Here is a 27,925-nt window from a genome sequence, read left to right as displayed (position 1 = left end):
GGGGCATAGTGAGGAAATACTTGATCAAAGCAAGACTGAAACTCAGCAGGACAAACTCCAAATCCTGTAGCCCTGTGTCTCATGTCAGAGGGCTCCAGTGACTTGCCCTTTCAGCTTTGCTGACTGCAATACGGTTTCTCTCTTGGGCTGATTCCACCCCCGGTGTGCAGCGCTCTTTGTTCCACATCCCACCTAGACCTGTCACAACAGCAGCTCACTCCCAGGTACCATGGTACCTGTGTCTTTCTACAGCTGCTACAAAGCACCATGACCAAGAGAACTTACAAAAGAAAGAGTTTGCTGGGCAGTGGTGGCGCACGCCTTTAATCCCAGCACTCGGGAGGCAGAGGCAGGTGGATCTTGGTGAGTTCGAGGCCAGCCTGGTCTACGGAGGGAGATCCAAGAAAGGCGCAAAGCTACACAGAGAAACCCTGTCTCGAAAAACAAAAAACAAACAAACAAACAAAAAAACAAAACAAAACAAGAAAGGAAGAAAGAAGAAGGAAAGAAAGAGTTTATGGAGGCCTGCTTACAGCTTCAGAAAGTTGGTCCATGACCATCATGGGGCAAGGGCATGGTGCTGGAGCAGTCTTTGACAGCTCAGAGACCCGCCTGCCTCTCCTCCCGAGTGCTGGGGTTGCAGGTGTGCTCAGCCAAGCTCTGTGTGTGTGTGATCTCCAAGTGAGTGTAGGATTTCTCTGAACTTCATCTCGCCTTCAACCTGTTATTCTGGAAAATGAGTTAAATTTTTGGCACAGATCTCATCAGAAATCTGGTTGATCCTTTGATGATCTGGTGGTTCAGCGTTGCCCCAGGGTGGCATTTTCTTAGTCCTTTTGTTGATCTTGCTCATCTGGAGACCCAGATTCAACAGTGTAGAACGCAGTGTGGTCATCACTGCTGCCCTACAACAAAGGCACAAGCCCTGCTTCTTCCGACAATTGTCACTCCCAGTGGTGACCCACAGTGTAGGGTAAGTGTGACGTTTCAACACCAAGTTGCTGGAGTGAAATAGAAATGTTTTCTCTTTCAAATTATAGTATGACATTGTGATGTTAGTAAAAATTATTGAGCTGTATACTGTTGTTGTTGAGTTGAGGCTGGCCTCAAACTCAATGTGTATCAGAGTCTGGCCTTGAACTCCTGATCTCCTGCTCCCACCTCCCAACTTCTGGAGTTACAGGTGTGTGCCACCATGTCTGGAGAGTTGCAAAGTGGATGAGCTTGTGATATGAAATTATTTCTCAGTAAGCAGTTTTAAAAATTATCTACGGAGGGGTTGGGGATTTAGCTCAGTGGTAGAGCGCTTGCCTAGCAAGCACAAGGCCCTGGGTTCAATCCTCAGCTTCAAAAAAAAAAAATTATCTATGGAAATTAAACATAATCCTGTATTGAAATGATACTTAAAGAAATAGATGAAACTGGAGAAGTGTGCTCAGGACAAAATTTAAAGGACAGCCTACATGTCAAGTAGTAAAACAGAGCCATATGACAGGTGTGGTTACAGAAGAGCAAAGGACAGCGGTCACCTGAGGAAAGGCACGGCCACTGTCAATGCAGAATAAGGAAAGCTGATGGATATAAGGCAGGTGCTGATAACCCTGAGAAGCAGGGGGACTAAGGAATGTACTCAAAGGGAAATAATACTGTACATCATTCTCTTTCTCTTTGGCGGAGGGAGGTTTTCATAGGGTTGCCTAGGCTCAGCTCAGGCTGGCCTCAAATTCAAGACCACTCTTGCTGCAGTCTTCCTAGTGCTGGCTTACAGAGGTGTGCATTGCCCTTGCCAGAGATAAAACAGGCGCTTGATGGGGAAAGCATAAATGTGCTGTCTCAGATAGTCAAGAGACAAGCAACTTGCATCTCCTTTCTTGCCTCTATCTTTGACTTATGCAATAGAGGCCACTTGAGAATATTTTACAGCAGAGGAAAGGAGGCAAACAGCAGAGCAGAAGGGGATGTGGAGAACAGGGACCCAGTTCTGGGGCTTTCTGTGGCTAGGGAAGTTGGTATTTGGTGCAAAGCATTTGTACTTAGAGCTGTCAGTTGACATATCTGTCTTTGTCATTTCTCCCATCATGGTAGGAATGGTTTCTTTCCATAAACAAACCAGTGTTGTAAGCTGGGCCTAGTTCCAGGATGAGGCTCTCTTCCTTTTTTATCAATGAAAGCAGATCCTAATGTCCCCGAAACCTCAGCAGGCTCACTTGACTATAAACCTGTTGTGACTGGCCTGTGACTTAGCATTAGTGCTTGGTCACTGACAGCTGGCAAGAGCATGCCTTGGGAGGGAGGGAGGGAGGCCTTATCACACTGAGCACACTAGAAGCTGTCATCTGTGGCCAAGGCCCGCCGCCCATTCCCTGCCTGCCTGCCTGCCTGCCTTTCTTTCTTCCATCCTTCCAGACAGGGTCTTTCTTTGTTCTGGGCAACAAAGGTTGGCCTAGAACTTTCTGTGTAGCCCAGGCTGGCCTTCAGTTTACTGAGATCCTCCTGCCTTAGCCTCCCTAGTGCTGGCATTAGAGGTCTACAGAGTTAGTCCAGGACAGGCTCCAAAGCTACAGAGAAACCCTGTCTCGAAAAAAACAAACAAACAAACAAATACATACATACATACATATACATACATATATGTGTGTATATATATATACATATATATGTGTGTGTATATATATATATATATATATATATATATATATATATATATGTATCAAGCAAACACCCTATGTGTCAGAATATGGTGATGGTGCAGGAACAGCACAAGTTCCAGGTGCAGAAACCTAAATGCAAGGTGGGGGAGGGGCACTGCAGCAGAGCAGAGCCAAGAAAAGGTAAGTAGGTCATCACCCCAAGAAGGCGCGCTGTGCAGCAGCAAATGCGAAAGAAGAGCCCAGAAGTGGGGATCCAGAAGAAAACTGAGCATGAGCTGGTGACAAAGGCCAGCTCTAAGGCTGCCTAAGAAGCCGGCACTGCTGAAGAAGACAGGCCACACTCCTAAAGACACCAGGATTTTGCAGGTGACCCCACAAACTGGCTGGTCTTAGGGAAGAGAACCCTGCTCCAGTCCTGGGGCACCTGAACAGCAAAGAACAAGTGTGCTTAGGGCAACTCCCCAGGTGCTGGAGAGGCAAGCAGCTTCCTCTGGCCTGAGTACAGGCTTCACTGATGTGGCACGTGGTGATAGACCTAGCTCTATTGATCCTCCAAAAAACCACACTCATTTAACACATATTTAAAAATGTCTTTACTATGTCGCCTCTCTCTACAGTCTGTGTAGATTTTGTGTGAGACTCAATTCTGAGTTCATTTAGTGAATGGGAGGATTAAAATACTCAGCGAGATTGCATATGGCAGTGAGCAGAATCACAGATGTTGATAATACCATGTAATTAATATTCTTTTATGTAAATGAAGGCTGTAAGCATGTTACCATAGTGTCTACTCTCTCTGAGCTGGGATATATGCCATTTGGTCTCACCAAGACCAAGAAGGAATTCCTTGGTCCTTAGGTAAGAACAGAGAGAGAGAGAGAGAGAGAGAGAGAGAGAGAGAGAGAGAGAGAGAGGGAAGAGAGATCTTCCTTTAGAGATTTCCTTAGTTTGTTTCCTGTTCATTGAAAATTTCTGATGATGTAGTTACACATTGCAAACATATTTTTGGTGTGAGAATAATGGGAATAATCCAATTAAAAGACATTTTCATTTAGGGTTTCCCCCCCCCTTTTTTTTCCCCCAGAGCTGAACCCAGGGCCTTGTGTTTGCTAGGCAAGCGCTCTACCACTGAGCTAAATCCCCAACCCCTTTTGTCTTGTTTTTTAAACAATGATAATTTATAAATGTTCATCATTTCTTGGAGAGATGGCTTAGTGGTTGAGAGTGCTTCCTGCTTTTCCAGAGGTTCCAAGTTAAGTCCCCAGTACCTGCATCTGGCACCTCTCAACAGATAGGATTCCAGCTCCAGGGCCTCCAGCTTCCTCTTCTAGCCTCCATAGTCATTTACACATACATAAAATTAAAAATAAAATAAATCTTTAACCATTTTAAAATCATGTAATAAGTCTAGAAGTTTCTCATCAGAACAAAAGGCAATGGTTGAGGTTTTGCTAACATTCTATTTGACACTTAGGGGTAGTTAATTGTGGGAATCATTTAAAGCATTGATTCTGCTTTTATACCCAGCTGCTTTAGCTTTTGGCTTCCTCTCCCTCCATGGTGACTGAGGATACTGAATCTAGAGCATCATGACTGCTAAGCAGAGCACTCAACTAAACCTACAGGCTTTACTTCAGTTTTTTTTTTTTTTTTTTAAATAAAATGAGGTGGTGGGATTGTGTCTTATGCCTATAATCCCATATGCTGGCTAGTTTTACATCAATCTGACACAGCTAGAGTCATCAGAGAGGAAGAAGCCTCAGTTGAGAAAATGCCTCCATAAGATCAGGCCGCAGGCAAACCTGTAGGGCATTTTCTTAATTAGTAACTGATGTGTGAGGACCCAACAGGCCAATCCATTGTTGGTGATGTCATCCCTGGTCAGGTGGTCCTGGAGGAGCAAGCCAGTAAGCAGCACCCCTCCATGGCCTCTGCATCAGCTCCTGCCTCCAGGTTCCTGCCCTGTTTGAGTTCCTGCCCTGACTTCCCACAGTGATGGACTGTTACCCAGAAGTGTAAGTGAAATAAACCCTTTCCAAATTGCTTTTGGTCATGGTGTTTCATCACAACAATATTAGCCCTAACTAGGACATCTAGCACTTGAGAGGCTGAGGCAGAAAGATTGCTGTGAGTTCAAGGACAGCCTGAACTAGGAGTGAGACCCTGCCTTAAAAATAAATAAACAAACAAACAAACAAACTGTGATGATTAAAAAATCAAATGCTGCCGGGCGGTGGTGGCACATACCTGTAATCCCAGCACTCAGGAGGCAGAGGCAGGTAGATCTCTGTGAATTCGAGGCCAGCCTGGTCTACAGAGCTAGTCCAGGACAGGCTCCAAAGCTACAGAGAAACCCTGTCTTGAAAAACCAAAAAAAAAAGCTAATACTTGCTGGCTTTCCTTTCACATATACACATGAATGCAGGGTGTGCAGGGCTTTTATAAATAAAGTAGTTGATCTCCTCGATAATGCAGAGCTGCTGAGACACTGTTACACTCAGGTTCATCTGTTTGGAGTATCGAGTACCTGTCACTGGGTGATGTATGTGTCTAGTGAATATTTAGAATTATTGTGGCCTTTGGGAGTATGAAGAGGAAGATGTATGTGTCAGAAAAATACAAAGTAGAGTTGCCCTTCCTGTTAGTAGGTTAGGGCCTGTTCTGAGCTCAGGTGGTCTTCAGAGCCTGTTGGAGAGTCACACAACTGAGATGTGCTCCTTTCAACCTCACACTGGACAAGGGGGTGTTTTCCTTTCACCCTAGGAACGTCGTCCTTTCGAGAAGCTAGTCTGCCTCGCTGAGGTGTGCTGCCGAGTGGCCCAGTGTTTCCCTGTTGTGTGCACTCGGTCGTGTGGCGGGCCGTGAGTCGCCACTAAAGATGTATAATGAGGAAAAGCTGAGCAGGAAAAGATGTGTCCGATCAGCAGTTTACAGACTGTGAGATCAGGAGGTAAGGTTTTCAGAGCGCCTTTTCCTTCAGCACGTCTCCACAGAGACAGTGTGGTTGTTTGGTTGGGGCCTGCTATTGTTTCTCCATTTCATGTTAGCCCAGGAGCTGGGTTTAGAAGACATCAGTCTTCTGGTGCTGTGTTTCATGGCATCAGATTTGGTGGCAGCTAACTTCCTGAAGACACACCAGGGCAAAATGGGCATTTGCTGGGCATCAGGATATTTTGAGAGGAAGCCATTCCCATATGAAGCCAAAAGCCTCGACTCAGCCTGTCCTGGTGTGGTTAAGCCTGTGTTATCACAGACTGTAGTCACTAGCCAGATGTGACTGTTTGGTTGTTGTTGTTGTTTGGTGTTTTAAGACAGGGTCTCCCAAGTGCTGGCATTAAAGGCACGAGACACCATGCTCAGCTTCTCGTGACTATCTAAAATTAATGGAGTTAAAAGTTTAGTCCTGGGCTGGAGAGATGGCTCAGGGGTTAAGAGTACTGACTGCTCTTCCCGAGGTCCTGAGTTCAATACCCAGCACCTACATGATGGCTCACAACCATCTGTAATGAGATCTGGCACCCTCCTCTGTGTACATAATAAATAAATAAATCTTAGGGTTGGGGATTTAGCTCAGTGGTAGAGCGCTTGCCTAGCAAGTGCAAGGCCCTGGGTTCAATCCTCAGCTCAAAATAAATAAATAAATAAATAAACCTTATTTAAAAAAAAAAAGTTCAGTCCTGCTGGGCAGGCAGTGGTGGTGCACTCTTTTAATCCCAGCATGGGAGGCAGAGGCAGGCAGATCTATGAGTTCAAGGCCAGCCTGATCTACAGACTGAGTTCCAGGACAGCCAGGGCTGCACAGAGAAATCCTGTTGTCTCCAGGAAAAGAAAAAAAAAAAAAAAACAAAGTGCAGTCTTTCAATGCCATTAGGCACATTTCACGTGCTTGGTAGTCACTGCTGTATTGGGAAGCAAGAGAGGGAATAGTTTGTCATTGCAGGCAGTGTTGGTCTGAGTGGAAGGATTTAGAAATAGCCAGGTATGGTGGGCACGGCTTTAACCCCAGCACTCAGAAGGCAGAGGCACACCGATCTATGGGAGTTTGAGGCCAGCCTGCTCTACACTGCAAGTGCCAGGCCAGCCAAGGCTGCATAATGAGACCCTGCCTTTGGGGAGGTGGGAGGGGCTTTGGAAAAAGGAATTCTTCACTGGTTTCTGAGTTCTTCATCTCTAATTTGTTGAGTTAAGGCAGTGTTTATAGGGCTTTGTGTGTGAGACATGCATCCCTGGAGTTGGTTTCAAATGGATATGTAGGCCCTCTATAGGTCCTGACTCATCAGGTCGGAAGTAGAAAGTGGTGGCTAGGAGCCTAGGGAAATCTGATGCTGCTGGGAGTTCAGGGACTAGAATTTGAAAAGCGGAAACTTACCAGTTTCCTGCTGTATTCTGTTTCCCCTTTCATTCTTCATGGGTTGTGTCCCCAGTGGTTGGTCTGAGCGCACCATCAGCAGTGTCCGACTTGCACTGCCGCTGAGTGCCGTTCATCTCTCACCCTTCGGTTTTCAGTTAGGTGCGCTGTAATTTGGACGTGCCCCAAAATGCTGATTTCAGGACTGGTCCAAAGTGGGAGAATAACTCTCTTCCACGCTCGCGTTGAGAATTAGTCGTGTGCTCTGGCGGAGCTATGCCCCAGCCCTGGAGAGAGCCATTCTCATAATACTGTCCAACCTATACTATAGTTGAACACTCAGGTCTTGGCCTTACAAGGGAGGGAAACAAATACACATGAACTCCTCTCTAAAGAAGGTTATGCCTAGTCAGAATGAACAGACACATCTAGAGAAATGATAAAGGGCACATAGCTGTAAATCAGTAGGAAATAATGGCAGTAAGAATGAGTAATGATTAGAAAAACAATGCAGTAGAATCGAGGACTCAAAGGGAAACCATTACCTTGATTAGGATAGTTCCTGGACACCCAGAACTACATAAGAGCAAGACCCTGTTTCAAAAGTAAATAAGTATAAATAAATAAGCATAAATAAATAAATCGTGCTGGAGAGGTGGCTCAGAGGTTAAGAGCACTGACTGCTCTTCCAGAGGTCCTGAGTTCAATTCCCAGCAACCACATGGTGGCTCACAACCATCTGTAATGAGATCTGGTGCCCTCTTCTGTATACATAATAAATAAATAAGTCTTAAAAAGATTAAAAAAAAAATAAGTAAATAGCTTGAGAATTTAGGGAACTTCCTGTAGGATCTACCCCCGCCCAACACACACAGGGTTTCTCTGTGTAGTTCTGGCTGTCCTAGAACTTACTCTGTAGACCAGGCTGTCCTCAAACTCAGAGATTCACCTACCTCTGCCTCCCCAGTGTGGGGACCACCATTTGGCACCTTTAGGATATTTTTAATCCTGGGAAAACTTAAGGTTTCCAAAGAATAAGACATTTTTAAAATATTCATTCAGCTTAATTCCTTTGGAGAAGTTGCCTACTATATTTCCTTTATGAAGAACATTAAAAGCCAGACATGGGTGGTGCACACTTGTGATCCCAGTACTGGGGGTGCAGAGAAGGTAGATCTCTGTGAGTTCCAGGCCAGCCTGGGCTCCATATGAGCTCCAGGCCAGCCAGGGCTACATAGTGAGACGCTGTCTCAAAACCAAACAAACAAGAGACACAAACAACAACAAGAAGACAATGTTAGGGATTAGTAATCCTAACACTTGTTTGCTGGGGCAGGAGGATTACCACCAATTTGGGCCAGCCTGGGCTACAGAGTAAGTCTCAAAACGGAAGGGCAGCAAGCTTGCTTCTGTGTCTGTGTCTTTAGCTTAAGCACTGTGGTCCCAATAGCCACACCTCCTCTTGTCCTGTCAGATTCATTTGTGTATTTACTTTTCAGTAAAGATGTGAGACTTTTGCCATTCTTTACAAAAATATGTTCTCTTCAGAAAGGCTAGCTTCTAAAACGGTACTTAAATTGAGGCTCAGGCTCTGCCTCCTCAGGTGTCATCTGACTTTGTTTTTCTTGTCTTTTCCCTATTCTGTACCTTTGCTTTGGAATACACTGAAACGGATCTAAGGTGGTCGGGTTGGTTTTGTTTTGAGGCTTTTGTCTCTCTCCTAGTGGGACTTGAAATACCACTTTTGACTTTCAAAAGAACAAATTTTGAATTAAAAACTAGTAAGTGTTGCACAGAAATGCCAATTGCAACCCTTTATTCTGGGGAAATATTTTGCTGAAATTCTTTTTTTTTTTTTCTTTCCCTTTTGGGGGCTTCGTGATGCCAGATTAAGAGAGTGGCGACTGTGCTAAAACATGGATAGATGCAAACATGTAGGGCGGTTACGGCTCGCCCAGGACCACTCCATCCTGAACCCCCAGAAATGGTGCTGTCTGGAATGCTCCACCACAGAGTCTGCATGGGCCTGCTTGAAGTGCTCCCATGTGGCCTGCGGCCGCTACATTGAAGACCATGCACGGAAACACTTTGAGGAGACCGGACACCCGCTGGCCATGGAGGTCCGGGATCTCTACGTGTTCTGTTACCTGTGCAAGGACTACGTGCTCAATGACAACCCCGAGGGGGACCTGAAGCTGCTGAGAAGCTCCCTCCTGGCGGTTCAAGGCCAGAAGCAGGACCAGCCCGCGAGGCGTGGGCGGACGCTGCGGTCCACGGCTGCAGGCGAGGACGTGGTCCTGCCGCAGCGCACTCCTCAGGGACAGCCGCAGATGCTCACGGCTCTGTGGTACCGGCGCCAGCGCTTGCTGGCCAAGACGCTGCGGCTGTGGTTCGAGAAGAGCTCCAGGGGCCGCGCGCAGCTGGAGCAGCGGCGGCGGGAGGAGGCGCTGGAGCGCAAGAAGGAAGCGGCGCGGCAGCGGCGGCGCGAGGTCAAGCGGCGGCTGCTGGAGGAGCTGGCCAGCGCGCCGCCGCGGAAGAGTGCACGCCTGCTCCTGCACGCGCCCGGGCCCGTGGCCGTGCGCCCGGCTACCCTCGCTACCTCCCGGCGCGCGCCCGCGGCTGCCCTCAAGCCGCGCCGTCAGCCGGCGGTGGCCCCGGGTGTCACCGGCCTACGCAACTTGGGCAACACCTGCTACATGAACTCCATCCTCCAGGTGCTCAGCCACCTCCAGAAGTTCCGGGAATGTTTCCTTAACCTCGACCCTTCCACCTCCGAACACCTGTTTCCCCAAGCAACCAATGGGAAGGCTCAGCTCTCTGGTCGGCCAGTCAGCAGCTCTGCTGGCGAGTTGTCAGTAAGGAGCGACCAGGCCCAGGGGTGTGAACCCCAGGGCCTCTGCTGGAACAGCGGAGCCTCCATCAGCAGGAGCCTGGAGCTCATTCAGAACAAGGAACCCAGCTCAAAGCACATTTCCCTCTGCCACGAACTGCACACCCTCTTCCGAGTCATGTGGTCTGGGAAGTGGGCGCTGGTGTCGCCCTTTGCCATGCTTCACTCGGTGTGGAGCCTCATTCCCGCCTTCCGTGGCTACGACCAGCAGGACGCACAGGAATTTCTCTGCGAGCTGCTGCACAAGGTGCAGCAGGAACTTGAGTCCGAGGGCTCCACGCGCCGGATCCTCATCCCCTTCTCCCAGAGGAAGCTCACCAAACAGGTCTTAAAAGTGGTGAACACCATATTTCATGGGCAGCTGCTCAGTCAGGTAGGTGTGTACCTACCCAAAGCAAGGTGGGAAGCTTGGGTGGAAGTTTGGGCTTCCAGATCCCTGGGCTAATTAGTATAGCCAGTATTTTCTGTGACTCTGCATGTTTCAAAATGGTTGTTTGTACCTGACACTGGACACTGGTGATCATGTAGGTGAACTTGGGTGTTCTTGCTGTCCAGACCTTTAATCAGTCCAGTTTACAAAACTGAACAGTTTGTGTAGAACACTGCTTCCAAATTCCTTTATTCAAAGGAGTAGTGGGGAGCATGCCGCAGACCAGGCGAGCCTCCTTCCCGCTGCCCATAACTCCCTTCACTCCCCAGAGTATGTCCCCAGTAGCCCAGTGTGCTTTAACTATGAAGCTGAGGATGCTAGTAAACTTCCCATCCTCCTGCCTCAGCCTTTCCAGTGCCTGATTCCAGACTCCATGTCCTCAGTACCTTTCATTCTCAGGATCAAGACCACGTCGAGACCTGAGCAAGGATTCCCAAGCATCATAAAAATATGCACAGAGAGAATTAGTGTAGATTTTCAGAAATAAAGAGTGGACAACATGGGCTGTCCACACTGAGTTGCAGAGATTTTTGTGCCTCAGTTATTAAGATTGTCAAGACTGATGAGTAGGCTAGGAAGGAAAACAGGCCTCTCTCCCACCTTTCTGCATGTGGGACAGCATCCCAGAATATTATGGTAGAGAGTAAGTCTAACCATTTTGAGGTGCTGCAGATGGGATACTGTAGGTATGGCGGTGACATGTGTCGTCACCCCATCACTTGAGAGGCTGAGGCAAGAGAAACCAGATTTCAAGGCCACCTGGGCTATGTAATGAGTTCTAGGCCAGCAGGGAATACACAGTGAGACTCTATGTCAAAGGAAAATAAAAGTAAGAATGGGGGGTGGGGGGGAAAGGAAGGGAGGGAGGGAGGGTGGGAAAAGGAAGGGAGGGAGGGAGGGAAAAGGAAGGGAGGGAGGGAGAGAAGGTGGGAAAAGTAAGGGAGGGAGGGAGGGTGGGAAAAGGAAGGGAGGGAGGGTGGGAAAGGGAAGGGAGGAAGGGAGGGAGGGAGAGAGGGTGGGAAAGGGAAGGGAGGAAGGGTGGGAAAAGGAAGGGAGGGAGAAAGGGTGGGAAAAGAAAAGGGAGGGAGGGTGGGAAAAGGAAGGGAGGGAGGGAGAGAAGGTGGGAAAAGTAAGGGAGGGAGGGAGGGTGGGAAAAGGAAGGGAGGGAGGGAGAGAAGGTGGGAAAAGTAAGGGAGGGAGGGAGGGTGGGAAAAGGAAGGGAGGGAGGGTGGGAAAGGGAAGGGAGGAAGGGAGGGAGGGAGAGAGGGTGGGAAAGGGAAGGGAGGAAGGGTGGGAAAAGGAAGGGAGGGAGGGAGAGAGGGTGGGAAAAGGAAGGGAGGGAAGGAGGGAGGGAGGAAAAAAAAGAGCTATTTGCTGCATAGAGGGGCCAAGTGAAAGAGGAAGTTGAGTGTGAACAAGGCAGACAGATGTGCCAGTTCTCAGCCCGTTCCTGAGCGCCTCCCAGGTAACTCGCTATCTCCACTGAGGCAGCATTCATTGGAGAGAGGGTTAGAAGGAAGCAGAGGTGGCCTCAGTTACAACCAGTTAGTCACAGCAGGCTTTGAAATGTAGCCATGCATAATATGCTCCAATGCCTTTAGTAAAGTTATTTAAGTTCTTATTAACCTTTTTGGGGGAAGTGGTTGGTAAATTTATATATCTTCTCTTAAACAAGCACAGTTGTATGTGGGAAGCATGAAAACTATAATCTGCAAACCAATCTTGTCATTCCAGGTTACATGTGTATCATGCAATTATAAATCTAATACCATTGAGCCCTTCTGGGATCTGTCCCTGGAATTCCCTGAACGCTACCACTGCATAGAGAAGGGGTTTGTCCCTTTGAATCAGACAGAGTGCCTGCTCACTGAGATGCTAGCCAAGTTCACGGAGACAGAGGCCCTGGAAGGGAGAATCTACGCTTGTGACCAGTGTAACAGTGAGTGCTGCTTGGAGAGGGCGGGGATTGCAACTGGAACTCAATCTAAGGAGCTGCCTTTGACCCTTTAGTCAGAAGAAACATGGAGACACTAAGTGGGTCTAACCCTTCTTTGTGAGATCTTTTTCTCAGAGTCTCTATAATAACTAATGTGGACTTTACATATTAAAAGCAGACCTGGGCCAGTGAGACAGCTCAGTGAGTAAAGGTGCTTGCCACACAAGCCTGGCGATCCGGGTTCACTCCCTAGAACCTACACAGAGGTGGGTAGAGAGAGCTGACTGCCACAGCACACACACCTACATACACACACTTTGTAACATTGAAAACAATGGCCTAAGAATTGTGCCTCCGCCAGGCATGGTGACACACGCCTTTAATCCCAGCACTCGAGAGGCAGAGGCAAGCAGATCTCTGAGTTTGAAGCCAGCCTGGTCTACAGAGCGAGTTCCAGGATAGGCTCCAAAAAGAATTGTGCCTCCTTTTACCCTTCTGACTGACCTTAGTTATTTGGGAAGTGTGTGAAAGTGGTTTCTGAAAGAGAGGCTATGAGAGCGTTAATACTTAGATTCATAATGCTTCCGGGCTCCTATTCACACACGTAGTCTAACAGTTCTTATGTAGTCTAAATTCAGGTGCTATACCCCATTTGAGTGCTGTAGGGTGAGAAAGTATGTTTTGTACTGAGTCTGTAGATTTAAAGTCTGTTCAAACTCATGCTAAAGAATGATATGATGGGGCTGGGGAGACCTCAGTTGTAAAGGGTTTTCTTGGAAGCAAGTGGGAACTGAGGTGGGAGCCCCGTAACACAGAGTCAGGTGTGGTGGTGTGTCCTTTAAACCCCATCACTAACAAGAATATCCATGGAAATCCCTGGACTCGATGGCCACCAGCCTAGCCTGCTTAACAAGTTCCAGGCCAGGGAGAGACCTTCTCAACTAAGACAACCAAAGCCACCATGGACGGCTACTGGAGAATGACACCCACAGTATTTTGCTGGCCTCCACAGGCACATGAGCACAAACATCTCCATACACATATAACATACACAGACAAAAGATCTGGGGGCTGCCAGGATGGCTCAGCAGGTAAAGGCACTGCCACCAAGCCTGACGACCTGAGTTTGATTCCCAGGACCTACATGGTTGACAAAGAGAACAGACTCACACAAGGTATCATGTGACCTACACAAACACACACACACACACACACACACTATAAATAAGTAGATAAGGAAATCAATGTGATTTTTGGGGTGGGGGCGGTTTCAAGACAGGGTTTCTTTGTGTAGTTTTGGTGCCTGTCTGGATCTTGCTCTGTAGCCCAGGCTGGCCTCGAACTCACAGAGATCCACCTGGCTCTGCCTCCCGAGTGCTTGGATTAAAGGCATGCACCACCACCACCCCGCTTAATAAATGTGATTTTTTTTTAAAAAAAAGATTTATTTATTATGTATACAGAAGAGGGCACCAGATCTCATTACAGATGGTTGTGAGCCACCATGTGGTTGCTGGAAATTGAACTCAGGACCTCTGGAAGAGCAGTCGGTGCTTTTAACCTCTGAGCCATCTCTCCAACCCAGTAAATGTGATTTTTAAGATATTGGTACATGTAACCAATGCAGCATATCTTATGGCACTTGATGAATGGCAGCTGCATGGATATTTTCCATTTTTTTTTCTTCACATGCTTGCAAAGCATGCATTTCAGAGAGAGTCACAAAGAAGAGTTTGTGGCATTTATGTAATTTAAATTGGGTCTCTTTCTGTGGTTACATGGGCAACCTGTGCAGGCCCTCTGTGTCGCCATACTGACATACAGTGCTTCCGCTAGCCCAGCGTGCAGACAGCGGTGCAGCAAACAGATGGAAGCTCGTATCTGGTGATGGTGTCAGAGACTGATTCATTCTGATGTCTGTCTCCTTGTATGTACACCTGTGTACACATTCGTGCCGGATGCTTTTAGAAGTCAGAAGAGGGCTTCTCCTCAAATTGGTTGTGAGCTGTCATGTGGGCCTTGGGACCCAAACCTGGGTTGTCTTGCAGGAGCAGCCAGTACTCTGAATGCTGAGCGATGTCTCAACTCTGGTGTCTGGATTTTATGACATATAAAGCTTTAGAAATGAATAAATACGGGCTAGAGGGATGGCTGTTCTTCCAGAGGTCCTGAGTTCAATTCCCGGCAACCACGTGGTGGCTCACAACCATCTGTAATGAGATCTGGTGCCTTCTTCTGGCCTGCAGGGATACATGCAGGCAGAACACTGTATACATAATAAATAAATCTTTAAAAAAAAAAAAAAAAAAAGAAATGAACAAATACAAAATTATGGGTTATATAACTGTTAATCCCACCAATTGAGAATAAGACCATTACCACAGTTTAAAGCCAAATTTGAAGCAAGTTTTAATTAAATACTGGCCAGGTGAATGGGCTTTGGCCAGGTCCATACCCAGGTTCCTGGGAAGTGGCCCAGAAGCACAGTTTGCAGTAGCTTTAGAAGGAAAATCCACAATTCATTGTATTTCCCATCAGGTCCAGTCAGGATAGGCAAACATCCTGACGTATTTCCTGCCTGTGAACCTCCCGCCCACATGTGATTATGCACATCCGGTGCATGTGGGTCACACAAAATTGTTTAGGGGAGTGAAAACATGGGGCTTGTTATCTTCCATAAACAATAACCTCCAGCATTTCAGGAACCATCTGTCCTTGGGCAAAGGGCTTGCAGATCAGTGGCATTTTTGTTTGGAGTATATGCTGGGTTGTTTTTTGTTTTTTGTTTTTTTGTTTTGTGGGAAAGGGTTTATTTTCTGTGTTTTTGCTCTTGTTTTTTGCTTGTTTGTTTGAAACAGGGTCTATTATATAGCCCTGGCTGTCCTGGAACTTCACTATGTAGACCAGGCCACTATGCTGGCCTCAAACTCAGGGATCTATCCACCTGCCTCTGCCTGCCGAATGCTGTCATTAGAGGTATGTACCACCACACCTGGCCAAAGCTTTTGGCCTATAAAGAACAAAGGGGAAGTAATAACTTTGTATCCTTTTGGATGTGACAGATTAGGCGGGAACACGCAGTTTTCTGGGCTAGTCCGCATTAGGGTTTCTCTGTGCCCACTGCAGAAGACTGGCTTCAGCAGTGAAGCGTAAGGACCATCGATCGCTCTTCTTCCTCTCTGGACCTTACGGTGGCTGAATGGAGACAAAACTGCTCCATCCCAACTGAGTCCGGAATCTTTGTTTTTTTAAAATTTATTTATTTTATTCCATGTGCATTGGTGTTTTGCCTGCACTGAAGTTACAGACAGTTGTGAGCTGCCATGTGGGTGCTGGGAATTGAACCTGGGTCCTCTGGAAGAACAATCAGTGCTCTTAACCGCTGAGCCATCTCTCCAGCCCCCAGGAATCTTTCTTTGTGAAATTTCATTTAAGGAAACAAAAACAGTCTACACTGTGTTCATCTTAGCTCCAGTACTCCCTCTGCTGTGGACTGTGGTCATTGCCAGTTTCCTAAGCAGAGCTACAGTCCTTTTCAAGAGTCTGGTTGTCAAGAATGGAAAAATTGGGCAACATCCCTCTCTGTGTGCATCTTTGCATAGCACACAAGTCATGACTGCATCGCTGGTCAAGGTCCTCCAGCAGCACACACACTCTGATGCAGTCTGCCCTGAGCAGACTGCTCTGTTGTCCCACAGGGCTGTTTTCACAAGTTCTACAACAGTTTGAAATCAGATGCCATGCTTTCTACTCTGAGCCCTCAGAGTAACAGCCTAGAGACAAGCAGCAGCCCCCCCCCCCCCCCCCCCCCGACCATGAACTTTGTGTTCTAGTCTGTTCACTTCTAATGGATCAGTAAGTGCTTACAGAGGCCTCTGATTCAGAGACTGAGAAAGTTGATTCCCATTGTCTATTTTCTAAGGACTTAGGGCTCCATTGCACTTACAAGTCTATAGTTTAAAAACAAGAGTCAGCATTTGTTCTTTTGGACTAGAGCAGTGGTTCTCAACCTTCCTAATGCTGTGACCCTTCAATACAGTTCCTCATGTTTTGGTGACCCAACCATAACATTTCATTGCTACTTCATAACTGTAATTTTGCTACTGTAATGTAAATATCTGTGTTTTCCAATGGTCTTCGGCAACCCCTGTGAAAGGGTCATTTGACCTCTATAGGATCATGACCCAGAGGTTGGTAACCAACCACTGGACTGGATGACCTTGGCTATCTTCCCACCTTGTCTATAAGAAACACATACTTCAGGGGCTGGAGAGATGGCTCAGAGGTTAAGAGCACTAGCTGCTCTTTCAGAGGTCCTGAGTTCAATTCCCAGCAACCACATGGTGGCTCACAACCACCTGTAATGAGATCTGGTGGCCTCTTCTGGTGTGCAGGCACACATGCAGGCAGAACACTGTATACAAAGAGAGAGAGAGAGAGAGAGAGAGAGAGAGAGAGAGAGAGAGAGAGAGAGAGAAAGAAAGAAAGAAAGAAAGAAAGAAAGAAAGAAAGAAAGAAAGAAAGAAAGAAAGAAAGAAACACATTTCAGCCAGGCAGTGATGGTGCATGCAGGTGGATCTTTGAGTTTGAGGCCAGCCTGGTCTACAGAATATGTGCAGAAGAGCCAGGTCTGTTACACAGAGAAACCCTATCTCAGAAAAAAGGGAGAAAGAAAGAGAAACACATTTCAAAAAGTGTGGCATGAACACAGAACTGCTGCCCTGGTCAGCTTTCTGGTGCTGTGATACACACTGTGACCTGAAGCAACCTGGGAGGAAGGGCTTTATTTTAGCTTTCGGGTCATATACAGCCCTTCATCAAGGGGAGTCAGGGGAGGAACTCAAGGTAAGAGCTTGAAGCAGAAGCCCTGGAGGAAATCTGCTTCCCGGCTCGCTTCCTGGCTCCAATCCACCACCTTTCTTATTCTGCTAGGCGCAGTTGCCCAGGGGTAGTGCACCCACAGCAGGCTGTGCTCACCTACATCAATCCACAGTCATGGAAATTCCACACAGACACGCTCACAGGCCAACCTGATGTAAGCAGTTCCTCAATTAGGAGTCCCTCTTCCCAGGTGTATCAAGATGATAACAAAATTAGCCATCACGATTATGGTAAAAGTTGGTGGGGTTTTGTTTGTTTGTTTTATTAAGGTTTGTGTATGCCATAAGCAAAACATATTGGGGGGGGGGAACTGCTCTCATGTTCTGTTCTTTAGTAATCATAATTTTTTATCTTTTTTCTAACCCTGAAAATGAATATGTAACATTCAAAAAGTGAATATGTAACATTCAAAACAAAACAGGGAGCTGGGGCTCAGAGTTTTGAGTAACTTATTCATTTGGCCTATTGATAGTTAGGAGCAGGAAGTGCAGCGAGACCTAACTGGTGAAAAGAGAAGACCTTTTAAACACAGCATGGATGCTGTTGTGAGTGATAGGGGTGGAGAAGTACAGACCCCTGGTGTGTTCAACTCCGTGTTCACTGTGGTGGCGAGCATCTGTTATAGTCCATCCAAACAGTCACGACACCTGGAGTACACTGTCCTGAGCCCCATCACTTCTGGAAGCTGCTGACAGCAGAAATTTGAAAGCAGATGTATCAGGAACAGGTTTGGCTGCTTTTTAAGAGCCCAATAACAGTGACTGTTATATAAAGGAAGTCTGGGGGCTGGAGAGATGGCTCAGAGGTTAAGAGCACTGACTGCTCTTCCAGAGGTCCTGAGTTCAATTCCCAGCAACCACATGGTGGCTCACAACCATCTGTAATGAGATCTGGTGCTCTCTTCTGTATACATGTATACATGTATGTATACATAAGAAATAAATAAATCTTAAAAAAAAAGAAAAGAAAAGAAAGAAGTCTGGAGGACACCCCAAGGCTAGCGTGTGGCTTACATGGTCATGGGGAATGCAGGCTCCTACTGTTTCACTATCTCGGTGCAAAGCTGCCATCCCTCAGAGTTACCTCAGGGTCCATCACTCCTTTCATCTTAGCCACAACTCCAGAGCCGCTGCATTCAGGCCTGTGAAGCTGGGAAATGCAAGACATATTTGGGATGTGTCCCATTGTTACCATAAATAAAACTGAGGTCGAATTTTTGAAAGCTAAGGAGAATGTCTGTTGAGTGGTCAGTAACTGGTTGATGCTCCTCACTGCCTACATCTTATACCTTTTCAAATGATATAGGCAAACGACGAAAATCTAACCCCAAGCCCCTTGTTCTGAGTGAAGCTCGAAAGCAGTTAATGATCTACAGACTACCTCAGGTCCTCCGGCTGCACCTTAAAAGGTTCAGGTGAGCTTTGGGATGAGATGCCTATAGGGCTTGGGGAGGACAGATGTCTTTTTTTGGTGTGGGAAGGAGAAGCCTGTTCCTGTGGGGCTTTGCACTTGCTGTTGAGAGTCGATGGTTCTTGTCCAGTGTGAAAAGCTGATGTTGGAGCCAGCAGCCTGGGCTTCAGCTCTCTTGCCCTGCTTCATTTCTAGCTTGCACCTAATGTCTGCCAATACTCTCCTAGCCTTGTTTGGCTTATACAAATTCATTCCAAGGATTCAGTATAAAATAACAGTGAAAAGGGCAAGCAACAGGCTATACAGAGGCCATGCCTGAACGGTTTCTTTCGGGGTTTCTAGGTTCAAATACTCCATGGAACTTTCACAGCAGATAGACACACAGATTTTGATTAGCAAGGGGCAAAAGCAAAACAAAAGTTATTTTCTTAGCTCCCTGTTTGACTAGCTTATACCAGTCTGAATGAGTAAGAAATTCATTTCCACGTTCTAGGTGGTCTGGCCGTAATCATCGAGAGAAGATTGGGGTCCATGTCGTCTTTGACCAGGTATTAACCATGGAACCTTACTGCTGCAGGGACATGCTCTCCTCTCTTGACAAAGAGACCTTTGCCTATGATCTCTCCGCAGTGGTCATGCATCACGGGAAAGGGTTTGGCTCAGGACACTACACAGCCTATTGCTACAACACAGAGGGAGGTGCGTGCCTTTACTCTGGGGGTCGGGACATGGAAAGGGGGTTTGCTCACATCTGACCGCTTTTCATTATTTCCAGCCCCTGGGTCAGCTAGGGACAGATTACAGACATTAAAATTCAGAGAGAAGCGTTACGAAAGTTGGGGGTTTGGTAAGAGTGTAAGGTTATGCGAGCAGTGAACAGAACTACCCGTATCATAGTACATAGTACTTAGATCCAGTGCTGTAGATTAGCACAGTATCATCAGTAGTGTTGATTATTGATGGGATTACAATGGTATGGTAATAATTCTGCAGACCTCATCTTCCTTCTTGGTCATGCAGAAATAATGGGCCTTTGTGACTTCCTGGTGATATGTTATAAATCTCTGGCCTCACTCAAATAACTCTGAGGACATTTGGGGCACTTTCTGAGTCCTCATTAGCTCCCTTACCTTGAGGAGTGTAGGAACTTCGGCCTACCCCAGGGCAGCCTCCAGCTGCTGCACAGATACAGGTGGGTTGTAAGTAGGTTTTCAGCAGCCCGAGCCTATAAACAAGTACTGCTGTCAATCCCTCTGCTTCCTGTTCTCTCCCCTCTTCCTCTGCTTAGTCTGAATTATCCTGACTGTCTCTGTGGAGGCTTTAGGAGACAGTAAAAAGGCTTAAAGGAAACAAGGACAGAAGATTGGTCAATCAATACTGTAGGCAAGAGTCTTTGTGGTGGTATTTGGTGGGGTGAAAGCCAGAGGTTATGGGGAGCACAGTGTCATTCACTTGTCCCCCTGTCCCCACTGTCCCCTCCCCATCTCCTGGCTGCACTTGTCTAGACATGTGAACTAGTCGTCATTCTCTCCCCGGCTTCCTAGGTTTCTGGGTCCACTGCAATGACTCAAAGCTGGATGTGTGCAGTGTCGAGGAGGTGTGCAGAACCCAGGCCTACATCCTTTTTTACACTCGGAGAACGGTTCAGGGCGGCGCAAGACTTTCAGAACCCCAACTCCGAGCTCAGGTGCAGCCGAGCAGCAAGGACGAAGGCAGAACATACACATTCCCTTGACTGGGAGGCATGCATCCAGATGTCCTTACGTTTTTCCTTGTGGCTAAGGAGGCTTGCCATGGTAACAGATTACTGGGTTTGCCTCACTGGGCCTAGAGGAGACAATGCCAGGTGATTCCTGCCCTGTCAAAAAATTGGTAGTCACTGTCTTTTGAAAACATTTGGAAATTCCCTCCTTCCATAAAACAAATCTAAAGGAGTAACTTCTATGAAGATTCTTTTGTCAGTTGCTTCTGGATAATAGAGGGACCTGGGATGGGGGCAGGGGAAGGGTCAAGTGATCATCCAGCCAGGAGAGCAGCCATGAATGTCCTCTCTGTGTCATAAGTCCCCACTAATCAGGACCTCCCTGCAGCACTACAGAGTGCATGAGGAGGGCCCCGGGCTGATAGCTGCTGGGAAGATTGGTTCCAAAGTGGAAGGTGAAGTCACAGGATTTATTCGCACAAAAGAGGTACCCATCAGGGGTACAGCTTGCAAGCTCCCTTTTAGGAGAGAAAGTTGAGAGGAGTGGGGGATGGGGTACATTTCCCCTGACAAATAGGAAGGCTTTCAGAGCTCCTCCCAGGCAGCTGCTGTCATCTCCTCACTCCACACTGGTGACAAGAGGCGTGAGTCCTAGGAGGAGGCACAGACCAGTGCATGCTTGGTCTGTGCATGTTAAGCCACGGATACTCATGACTCCCCGAGTCCTGCAGCAGGAGCCTGGCTCAGGTCTGGAGCCAGCACATAGTTTTGTCCAGATTGGTCTTTGGGTCAGTGGTCAGAAGCCTTCTCAGAATTCAGTGAAGGTGAATGGGGGTTGTCCCAATGCCTGCTGTCCCCAGGGTTTCCTCTGTGTTCTCCTGCACCTAAAACATTGGTGCTCACAAGGTTTAGGAGCTTTCGCTTCCCCAGGGACTGACGGTGTGTCTAGCTCTTACTTGTAACCCTTGCCTGGTCTCTTCCCACTCTGCTACTTATTCTCGCCTGCTGCTCTGGCCACCCGCCCTCAGTCTACGAGGGTACAGTGAGACAGACTCCTTTTACTCTGCTATTAGTAAAAACACCTCTTTCAAATTTGCTCCATTTCTAAATGGAATTCGAGTGTCCAGACAGAGGCACTGTAAACCCTCATTCTCTTGCAGTGACCTCTGCAGTGCCCACAGCCTCTCCCATGACTAAGTAGCTGGTGTTAACGTGGTCCAGTTGTCACTTGAAGGGAGTAGACAGGGAAGGGAGTTGAAGGGGTGGGGACAGGGGCAGTGAGGCTGAAGGAGGCACTGCTCCGTTTCCCAGGCACCTCGGTAGCCTCTACTGCTGCCCTCATCTGAGATGAACTCTCCCTCCGGCAGGCCTGCCAGACATCACTGAGACCTAGAAGAAATCAGGCAGAAAATGGCTCCTGACAGGGACGGCATGGCTAGATTTAAACTTGCTTTTTTACAACACTGTGAGGTTTCTGTATTTAGCTTTTATTTGGAAGCGATAATGTATGGCATTTTTGTGCTGTTTGGTTTTTACTGTCTACTGCAGGCTATTTTGTGAACTTTGCGTGGCCTGCTCCTCTCCAGGACACTGTTTTAAAGTGTCCTGGTTGCCCACGCTGCCTGAGGTTGATATAAAGCAGTACCCTGAGGTCCACATTACCAAGATGCATGATGGTGATGATGTATTACCATGGTAGAGAAGCCCGTTCAAAAACAAAGCCAAGTGTGCGGGTACACCCCGGGGAGGCCAGCACTTCTAGGCTGAGGCAGGAGGATTATGAGTTTGAGGCTACATTGTGAGACCCTGTCTGAAAAACAAGAATAACAAACCATTGAGAGTGAAAAGGGGAACGGGACTGGATTGCAGCTCCTCTTGTACTGTGTAGTTTGCTCTAGACACAGAGAGAGCCTGGAGGCAGAGAAGACATATCTGTCTGTCCAGAGGAGAGAACAGTCATCAATATAAACACTTAAAGGAAAATTAGAAGGTTCTAATTCTTTTTTTAAAAAAGGTCTTATGGCAACTATCAGCAAGACTGGTAAGCTAATTAGGGACTTTATAAAATAAATGTTCGGCTAACCTGAACACCCACATATGAGATTAATAAAATCACTTAAAATGAGTTGCAACTGAAACTAGCTGTCCCCACTGAGCCACCCTCCTGAAGGTGCCCTGCAGCCAGCCTCAGCCACAGCCACCACCTCAGGCCCCAGAAGCAGCAGCATGAGTTAGGGAGCTGGTGCTTCAGGTCTCTGCTGCAAAAGCGCTGTGCACTGTGTCTGGGCTGCTGTGCTGTACCGTCTCTGCCTCTGGTGTCTGCACAGCCAAAGCAGGGGCTGTGTCAGTTACATCACACTGAAACATTCTAAAGAGAAGAACCAACAGACAGACCTTGACTAGCTGCCTCCAGGGCAAATGCCAGGTGCTGCCTCCCAGCAGCAGTCTCTCTGTGAACCCTCCGTAATTGGCTGGTGTGTTTACTTACCACTGTAGCCAGCCAAGATGAATACACCCCAGCCCTCAAAAACGATTTCTTACCTCAGTCTAGCCTGGCCCTCATGCTTGTGGTTGCCTCTAAGAGCAGTGCCCATGCTAATGCAAAAGTAGCAGAAATACCTTTGGCAGCCAGGAACTGCAGCGCTCATCAAAAAGGCAGAGCTCTTGCCAGCTTTAACCAGCCCCTCTGGCTGAAATGGGAGGGCAGTGCCACATGGTAAAGAACTTCTAGATGTCTCTAAAAATGTCATGAATAAAATTGGAAACTGTAGAAGTGTTCATGTGTCCTATGGACTCAATAGCAGAGTTTATTTTTGTTCACAATGTATGAGTTCCCTGCTCTGGCTATGCCTTCAGCTCCATCCACATTCAGGGGAGGAACCAATGAGGTGGACTGGTTGGCAGTGTCCAGAGTAAGCTGAGAGGTGGTTGATAGTAGTGCAGAATGAAAACTTGGGGCTGGGGTGGGGGTGGGGGTGGGGCAAGGGAGATCTGAAATTTGTTTTACTGATAAAGCTTTGTAAACTAATTTTATACAATTCATAAAATTTGGTGCCTTGTACTTCAATTATGGTTTGCATGCGATTGACAAGTTAAGGGAAAAGGTTCCTTTTGTTATGTCAAGTGGCAGATGGCTCTGTAGTGTTTAAAGGATATGTGCTATCAGATTTTATAGAACATTCTAATCTCTTGTGTACAAATGCAAATTGTTCTTACCAGCAAGTTCTAGAGTTTCAATGTCCATAACTGTATTTGTAATCTCCATCAAATGGCTGTCTTTCAAGGCAACCAACATACACTCTTGTTCATTGCCTCTTGTGTATGCCAAACATGAATGCTAGCCTTTTCTGGAAGGTGACCCTTTCCTGATGTGTCTCACATCCCTGTCTGGGGTTGCAGTTTATGTGTGGAAGGGTTTCCAGCTAGTTGGGAGAGCCAAATGATCAGAAAAGCCTTTATCAAAACCATGACTGAGGCTAGGCAATCAATAGCAATGGAGTCTTCATCAATTCTAGAGTCCTTCTGCACAGACCATCAGGAAGCAGTGTAGGAAACAACCCCCTACATGTGAACCTCAAGATTGTAAGACAAACCAGTACACTGTGTAATACGCAGAGTAAGTGATGCAAAAATGATGTCCCTGTCACTGCCACCCTCAAGACTTTCTGGGCAGATGCAACTGGGATGTTGCACAGTGGCTGTGGAAGGTAGCAAGACCAGTCTGTTGAGTTAGGGCTGTTCACTCCAACTAGAAGTTTCCTGCTGAGCTCGTGAGACTTCCCCAAAGGTGTTGACAAGCTCACCATTCAAAGCACACTTGGACACTGGGTCCCTCAGCCTAGTTCCTGGACTATTTAAGTGAAGAGTTGTATCTTTGGGGCGAAATTTCCCAGGGTCCCTTTGTTTCTCACCAGCTAAGTGTGGGAATCTCTTTTTGTCAGTGCTAAAGCACCTGCTCAGGACTGTGAGCTTTTCCACAGTCCAATCTGCTCTCAGTCCAGGGCTTCACATGAACCTCTGTGTACTCGTCAACTCACACTGGCTCTAACTACACCACAGCTCAGTAGCTGTGAGGCAAGCAGTCACTTTGGTTGACTCTGCCCTTATGCTGGCATGCTTCATTTAAAATACACCCAGCTGCTGGCGAAATAGCCCATCTCTAAGAGCACTTAGCATGCTTGAGGCATGGGCTCCATCCAGCTCTACTGAACCAGGTTAAATGAAACTGCCAAACCAGCATTGTGGCTTCAAAAAGCAACAGTAAACATTACTTGAAATTATACCTTAAATTTGGAAAGAAAATTACATCTCAGTTAACTTTTGAAAGCTATCATGTCTTAATTGTCTAGATTCTGGTTCCAACACAGAATTTTTTTTTTAACTAAATAGAACTAACTACTCAGTTACAGGATCATATAGCATACTTTAAGGTTTCTTTCATATGAGGAAAAAAAAATCAGGCTGCTATTTCCTAGCTTAGCCAAGGTCATGTGGGGGTCTGCGTCTGTCATAGAGTCTAAAGCTGCTTCCTCATCACCTTTCGGGCCACTGGAAGTAATGACTTCAAACCCAAGCCTTATCTTTGGATTCATATTGTGACCCTGCCCTCCCAATCCCACCCTTTTTTTTAAGGCATGGTCTCACTGTGTAGCCCAGGCTAGCCTGGAACTTACTGTGTAGACCACGCTGGCTTCAGAGATCCACAGGCTCTGGGATTAAGTGTGTGCCACAAGGCCCAGGTCTCTCTTTTTTTTTTGGGGGGGGGGGGGCCTGAGGACCGAATCCAGGGCCTTGCACCTACTAGGCAAGTGCTCTACCACTGAGCTAAATCCCCAACCCCAGGCCCAAGTCTCTTAATGATCTCTAAAACAAACTTCAGAGTATCTGTGACTCAGAATAAATTCTAGGGTCTTAATTCATGTTAAGCCAATTCTAGGCCTATAGTTTCTCCTAGCCATCATCACATCTCACAGGCTCTACCTGATAAACATTCACAAGAAAATAGTAATCCCCACCCCATATATGGCTAGGCATGTAGCACAGAGTGCTTGCCTAGCAAGCCTAAAGCTCAGAGTTTGATCCCAGCACCACATAAAACCAGGCATAGTATAGTACACCCATAATCCTAAAGATCGGTTGGTGCAGGCAACAAGGTAAGGAGTTCACGGCCATCCTCAGCTATGTAGTTAAGTTTGGGGCCAGTCTGGGCTACACCCTGTCTCAAAAAACAAAACAAGCAAAACTTTCTCAATTGCCTTCCCCAACACCACCACACCCCCTTTCTTTCGGTGGGTGTTTGGAGGTCAAATGCATGAGTTTTCTGCAGTGAGCTACGCTCCCAGGCCCCAGGAACTGACTGAATGAGATTTCTATCTGCAGATCTAGGAAAGGGACTAGAAGTAATTGTCACGGTCATGCAGCTGTGGCCCAGTCACACTGACCCTTGCTCACTCATGCCATCATCTCGACCAGCTCCAAAGGGGCCTTGGCACCTAAAAGCAGTATTTATTTTAAATGCCCAGTAAATTGACTAAAGGAAGATATGGAGAGCCTATTTTGAGCACCACCTCACCCCATGGCCACAGGACTCTTCCCATGCCGGCTCGTGCTCCAGAGACCACCCGACAGTGGCACTGGCATTAATCTTGGGGTAGGAAGCTGCTTCCTTGCGCCCACTAACGAGTTTGCCTCCACCCACACATCAGTGCCCTCTCCTGCCACCAAATCTGTCCCAACAACAGTGCCTCCCTGGTGCCTGGACAAACCTACCCAGTGAATTCAAATACCAAACCACACCAAATGGCTCTCCCCAGGACTTCTCAACAGAGGAAACCTGAGAGTCAGCTTTGCAGCAGGTCTGCACCCTGTGGAGTAGGTGGTTCCCTTTCAATTGCTTTTTTTCTTTTCTCTCTCTTTTAAAACGAGACAAAACATCTCCACTACAATCTGTGTTTGGGGCTCATTCCTGTCTCTTGAGTGTGAAATACAAATCATGTTTCTTGATTTTTGTAAACTGACTTTTTACACCTCGGTTTTGAAAGAAGTTTCTTATTAAAAGAATAAAATGTCTGTCTTTGTGTGCAGGCTTTATTTGAAATATGTTTTTCAAGAACCATTACTACTCCTCAGGACAAGGGCAAATATCACCCTCTGCAGAAACCTGGGAACTGCACACAGAACTGTGCAGAAGCAACATCCCAGTTGAAGCTGGAGGCTGCCCCGGAGTGGAGGGGTAGGGTGGAGGTTCAGACAAGGAGAGGGTGTCAACTTCGGCTGCCACCAGGGTAGTATGGAACTAGACAGGAGGCTGTCTTTGGGAAAGTTGAGTACACAGGAATTCCATTATCTGCAACCAGATAACAGGTGGAATTAGAAATGGGAAAACACGAAAAGAAAACTGTTTTCTCCTAGGAATCCAAGGGTGAGGACTTACACCAAGTCTCTGCTACTATTCTAGCTTCATCTTTTAGGAACGCCCCCCCTCCCCCTGTAATAGGCAGAGACAGAAAGTTAAGTGCTTACTTGGCTACACCCCTGGCTGAGGTGCCATCAAATCAATGTCACTCAAGTTCCTGGCCAGCCAAACTCCGGCGGCAAAGAGTCCCAAATTGAGGATCAAGTTCCTGGGTAGAGAATATACTTAATTAACACTGAAGTCACAGAGTTCCAAGAAGCTAATGACATACCACGGGAAGTTTCCCCTCAGCACCGCCTTCTAGAGTGGTGATTGACACTTGATACTTGGTATGTCGCCCAACATGCACGTGAGAATTTGGAGTTTACATTTATTCCTAGCACAAGCAAAGCCAACTTATTAGCACTCTTCCCTACCTGTTCATGCGTTGGCAACCTCTTCCCTGCCTCCTTGGTCAGGGTGATTTTTTGTTTTGTTTTGTTCTTTGAGACAGGATTTCTCTTATGTAGTCCTAGCTGTCCTGGAACTCGATTTGTAGACCAGGCTGGCCTTGAACTCACAGAGCTCCACCTGCCTCTACCTCCCGAGTGCTGGGATTAAAGGTGTGCGCCACCACCGCCCGACTAGGGTGACTTTTTAAAAATATTACATTCATTAGTTTGTGTGTATGTGTGCGATCGTGCATGTTGACACAGTGCAAGTGTGGAGGTCCAAGTACAGCCCGCAGGAATTGGCATCTCCTTCCACCTTGCGGGGTCCCAGGGATCGAATTCATGTCTCAGGCTTGGCGGCAAACGCTTCCACCCGCTGAGCCATCGCTACAGCCCAGGGCGACATTCTATATACCTTGAGAGCCACGTGACAGATGTCTTTTGCCACCAGGACATGTTCTGAGCCTACGGCCTCAACAAAACACAAAAGACACCATGAGACCACTATGTTGTCAATGTGGTAAGCCCCCTAGGAATGCCAGCCTCACCAGGAAGGGAAATGCAAGTTTATGAGGACCAGAGAGGAGCCAGCCTCGGTTACCTCCGGAAGTCGTTCCGATCGGTGGCGAAGCGGTAGACGCCGCGGAGCCAGTCTCCTACGTTGTCTGGGACCTCGGGGGCCTCGCTGGCCGAGCCGGAGGCGCTCACCGTCACCCCACTAGAAGCCATAGCAGCACCGACCACCTCCGCACAGGCTGCGCGCCGCCAACAGAGTCGGCGCAGGTCGATCGCGCAACTTCCGACCCTGCACTTCCGCCGGCCGGTGGTAAC

General features: G+C 47.4%; 2 protein-coding genes across 6 annotated transcripts in view; one reads left to right on the top strand and one right to left on the bottom strand.

Moving 5' to 3' along the window:
• Usp49 (ubiquitin specific peptidase 49) overlaps nucleotides 1–20,480 on the top strand; it is a 73,455-nt gene extending 52,975 nt beyond the window's left edge. For 3 of the 5 annotated variants that reach the window (XM_036167606.1, XM_036167605.1, XM_036167604.1), the window contains 6 exons: nucleotides 8,888–10,262; nucleotides 12,054–12,258; nucleotides 18,442–18,550; nucleotides 19,040–19,094; nucleotides 19,177–19,245; nucleotides 20,091–20,480. In XM_036167606.1, coding sequence (XP_036023499.1) covers nucleotides 8,916–10,262; nucleotides 12,054–12,258; nucleotides 18,442–18,550; nucleotides 19,040–19,094; nucleotides 19,177–19,245; nucleotides 20,091–20,396 — 2,091 coding nt within the window. In that variant the 5' untranslated portion in view covers nucleotides 8,888–8,915 and the 3' untranslated portion in view covers nucleotides 20,397–20,480. Of the gene's footprint in view, nucleotides 1–8,887; nucleotides 10,263–12,053; nucleotides 12,259–18,441; nucleotides 18,551–19,039; nucleotides 19,246–20,090 lie in introns of all 5 variants that reach the window. The other 2 variants (XM_036167608.1, XM_036167607.1) reach the window with 1 other exon arrangement.
• Nucleotides 20,481–26,317: 5,837 nt separating this feature from the next.
• Nucleotides 26,318–27,895, bottom strand: Tomm6 (translocase of outer mitochondrial membrane 6). Its single transcript, XM_036167478.1, has 3 exons — nucleotides 27,696–27,895; nucleotides 26,771–26,871; nucleotides 26,318–26,594 (listed from the first exon to the last, which is right to left on the bottom strand). Exons 1-2 carry the CDS (start codon nucleotides 27,821–27,823, stop codon nucleotides 26,775–26,777), a joined length of 225 nt encoding a protein of 74 aa, XP_036023371.1. The 5' UTR covers nucleotides 27,824–27,895; the 3' UTR covers nucleotides 26,318–26,594; nucleotides 26,771–26,774.
• Between the last annotated feature and the right edge of the window lie 30 nt (nucleotides 27,896–27,925).

Source organism: Onychomys torridus, chromosome 18 (assembly GCF_903995425.1).
Source record: "Onychomys torridus chromosome 18, mOncTor1.1, whole genome shotgun sequence".
NCBI lineage: Eukaryota > Metazoa > Chordata > Mammalia > Rodentia > Cricetidae > Onychomys > Onychomys torridus.
Note: the sequence above shows the minus strand (reverse complement) of the source record. Positions and strands in the feature narration are given on the sequence as shown.

Bases quoted from the DNA above. Each gene is read 5' to 3' on its own strand.
- Tomm6 (XM_036167478.1), bottom strand. From the start codon at position 27,823: ATGGCTTCTAGTGGGGTGACGGTGAGCGCCTCCGGCTCGGCCAGCGAG. The intron at 26,872-27,695 runs GTAACCGAGGCT...TTCTCTACCCAG, and splicing joins GATCGGAACGACTTCCGGAG to GAACTTGATCCTCAATTTGG.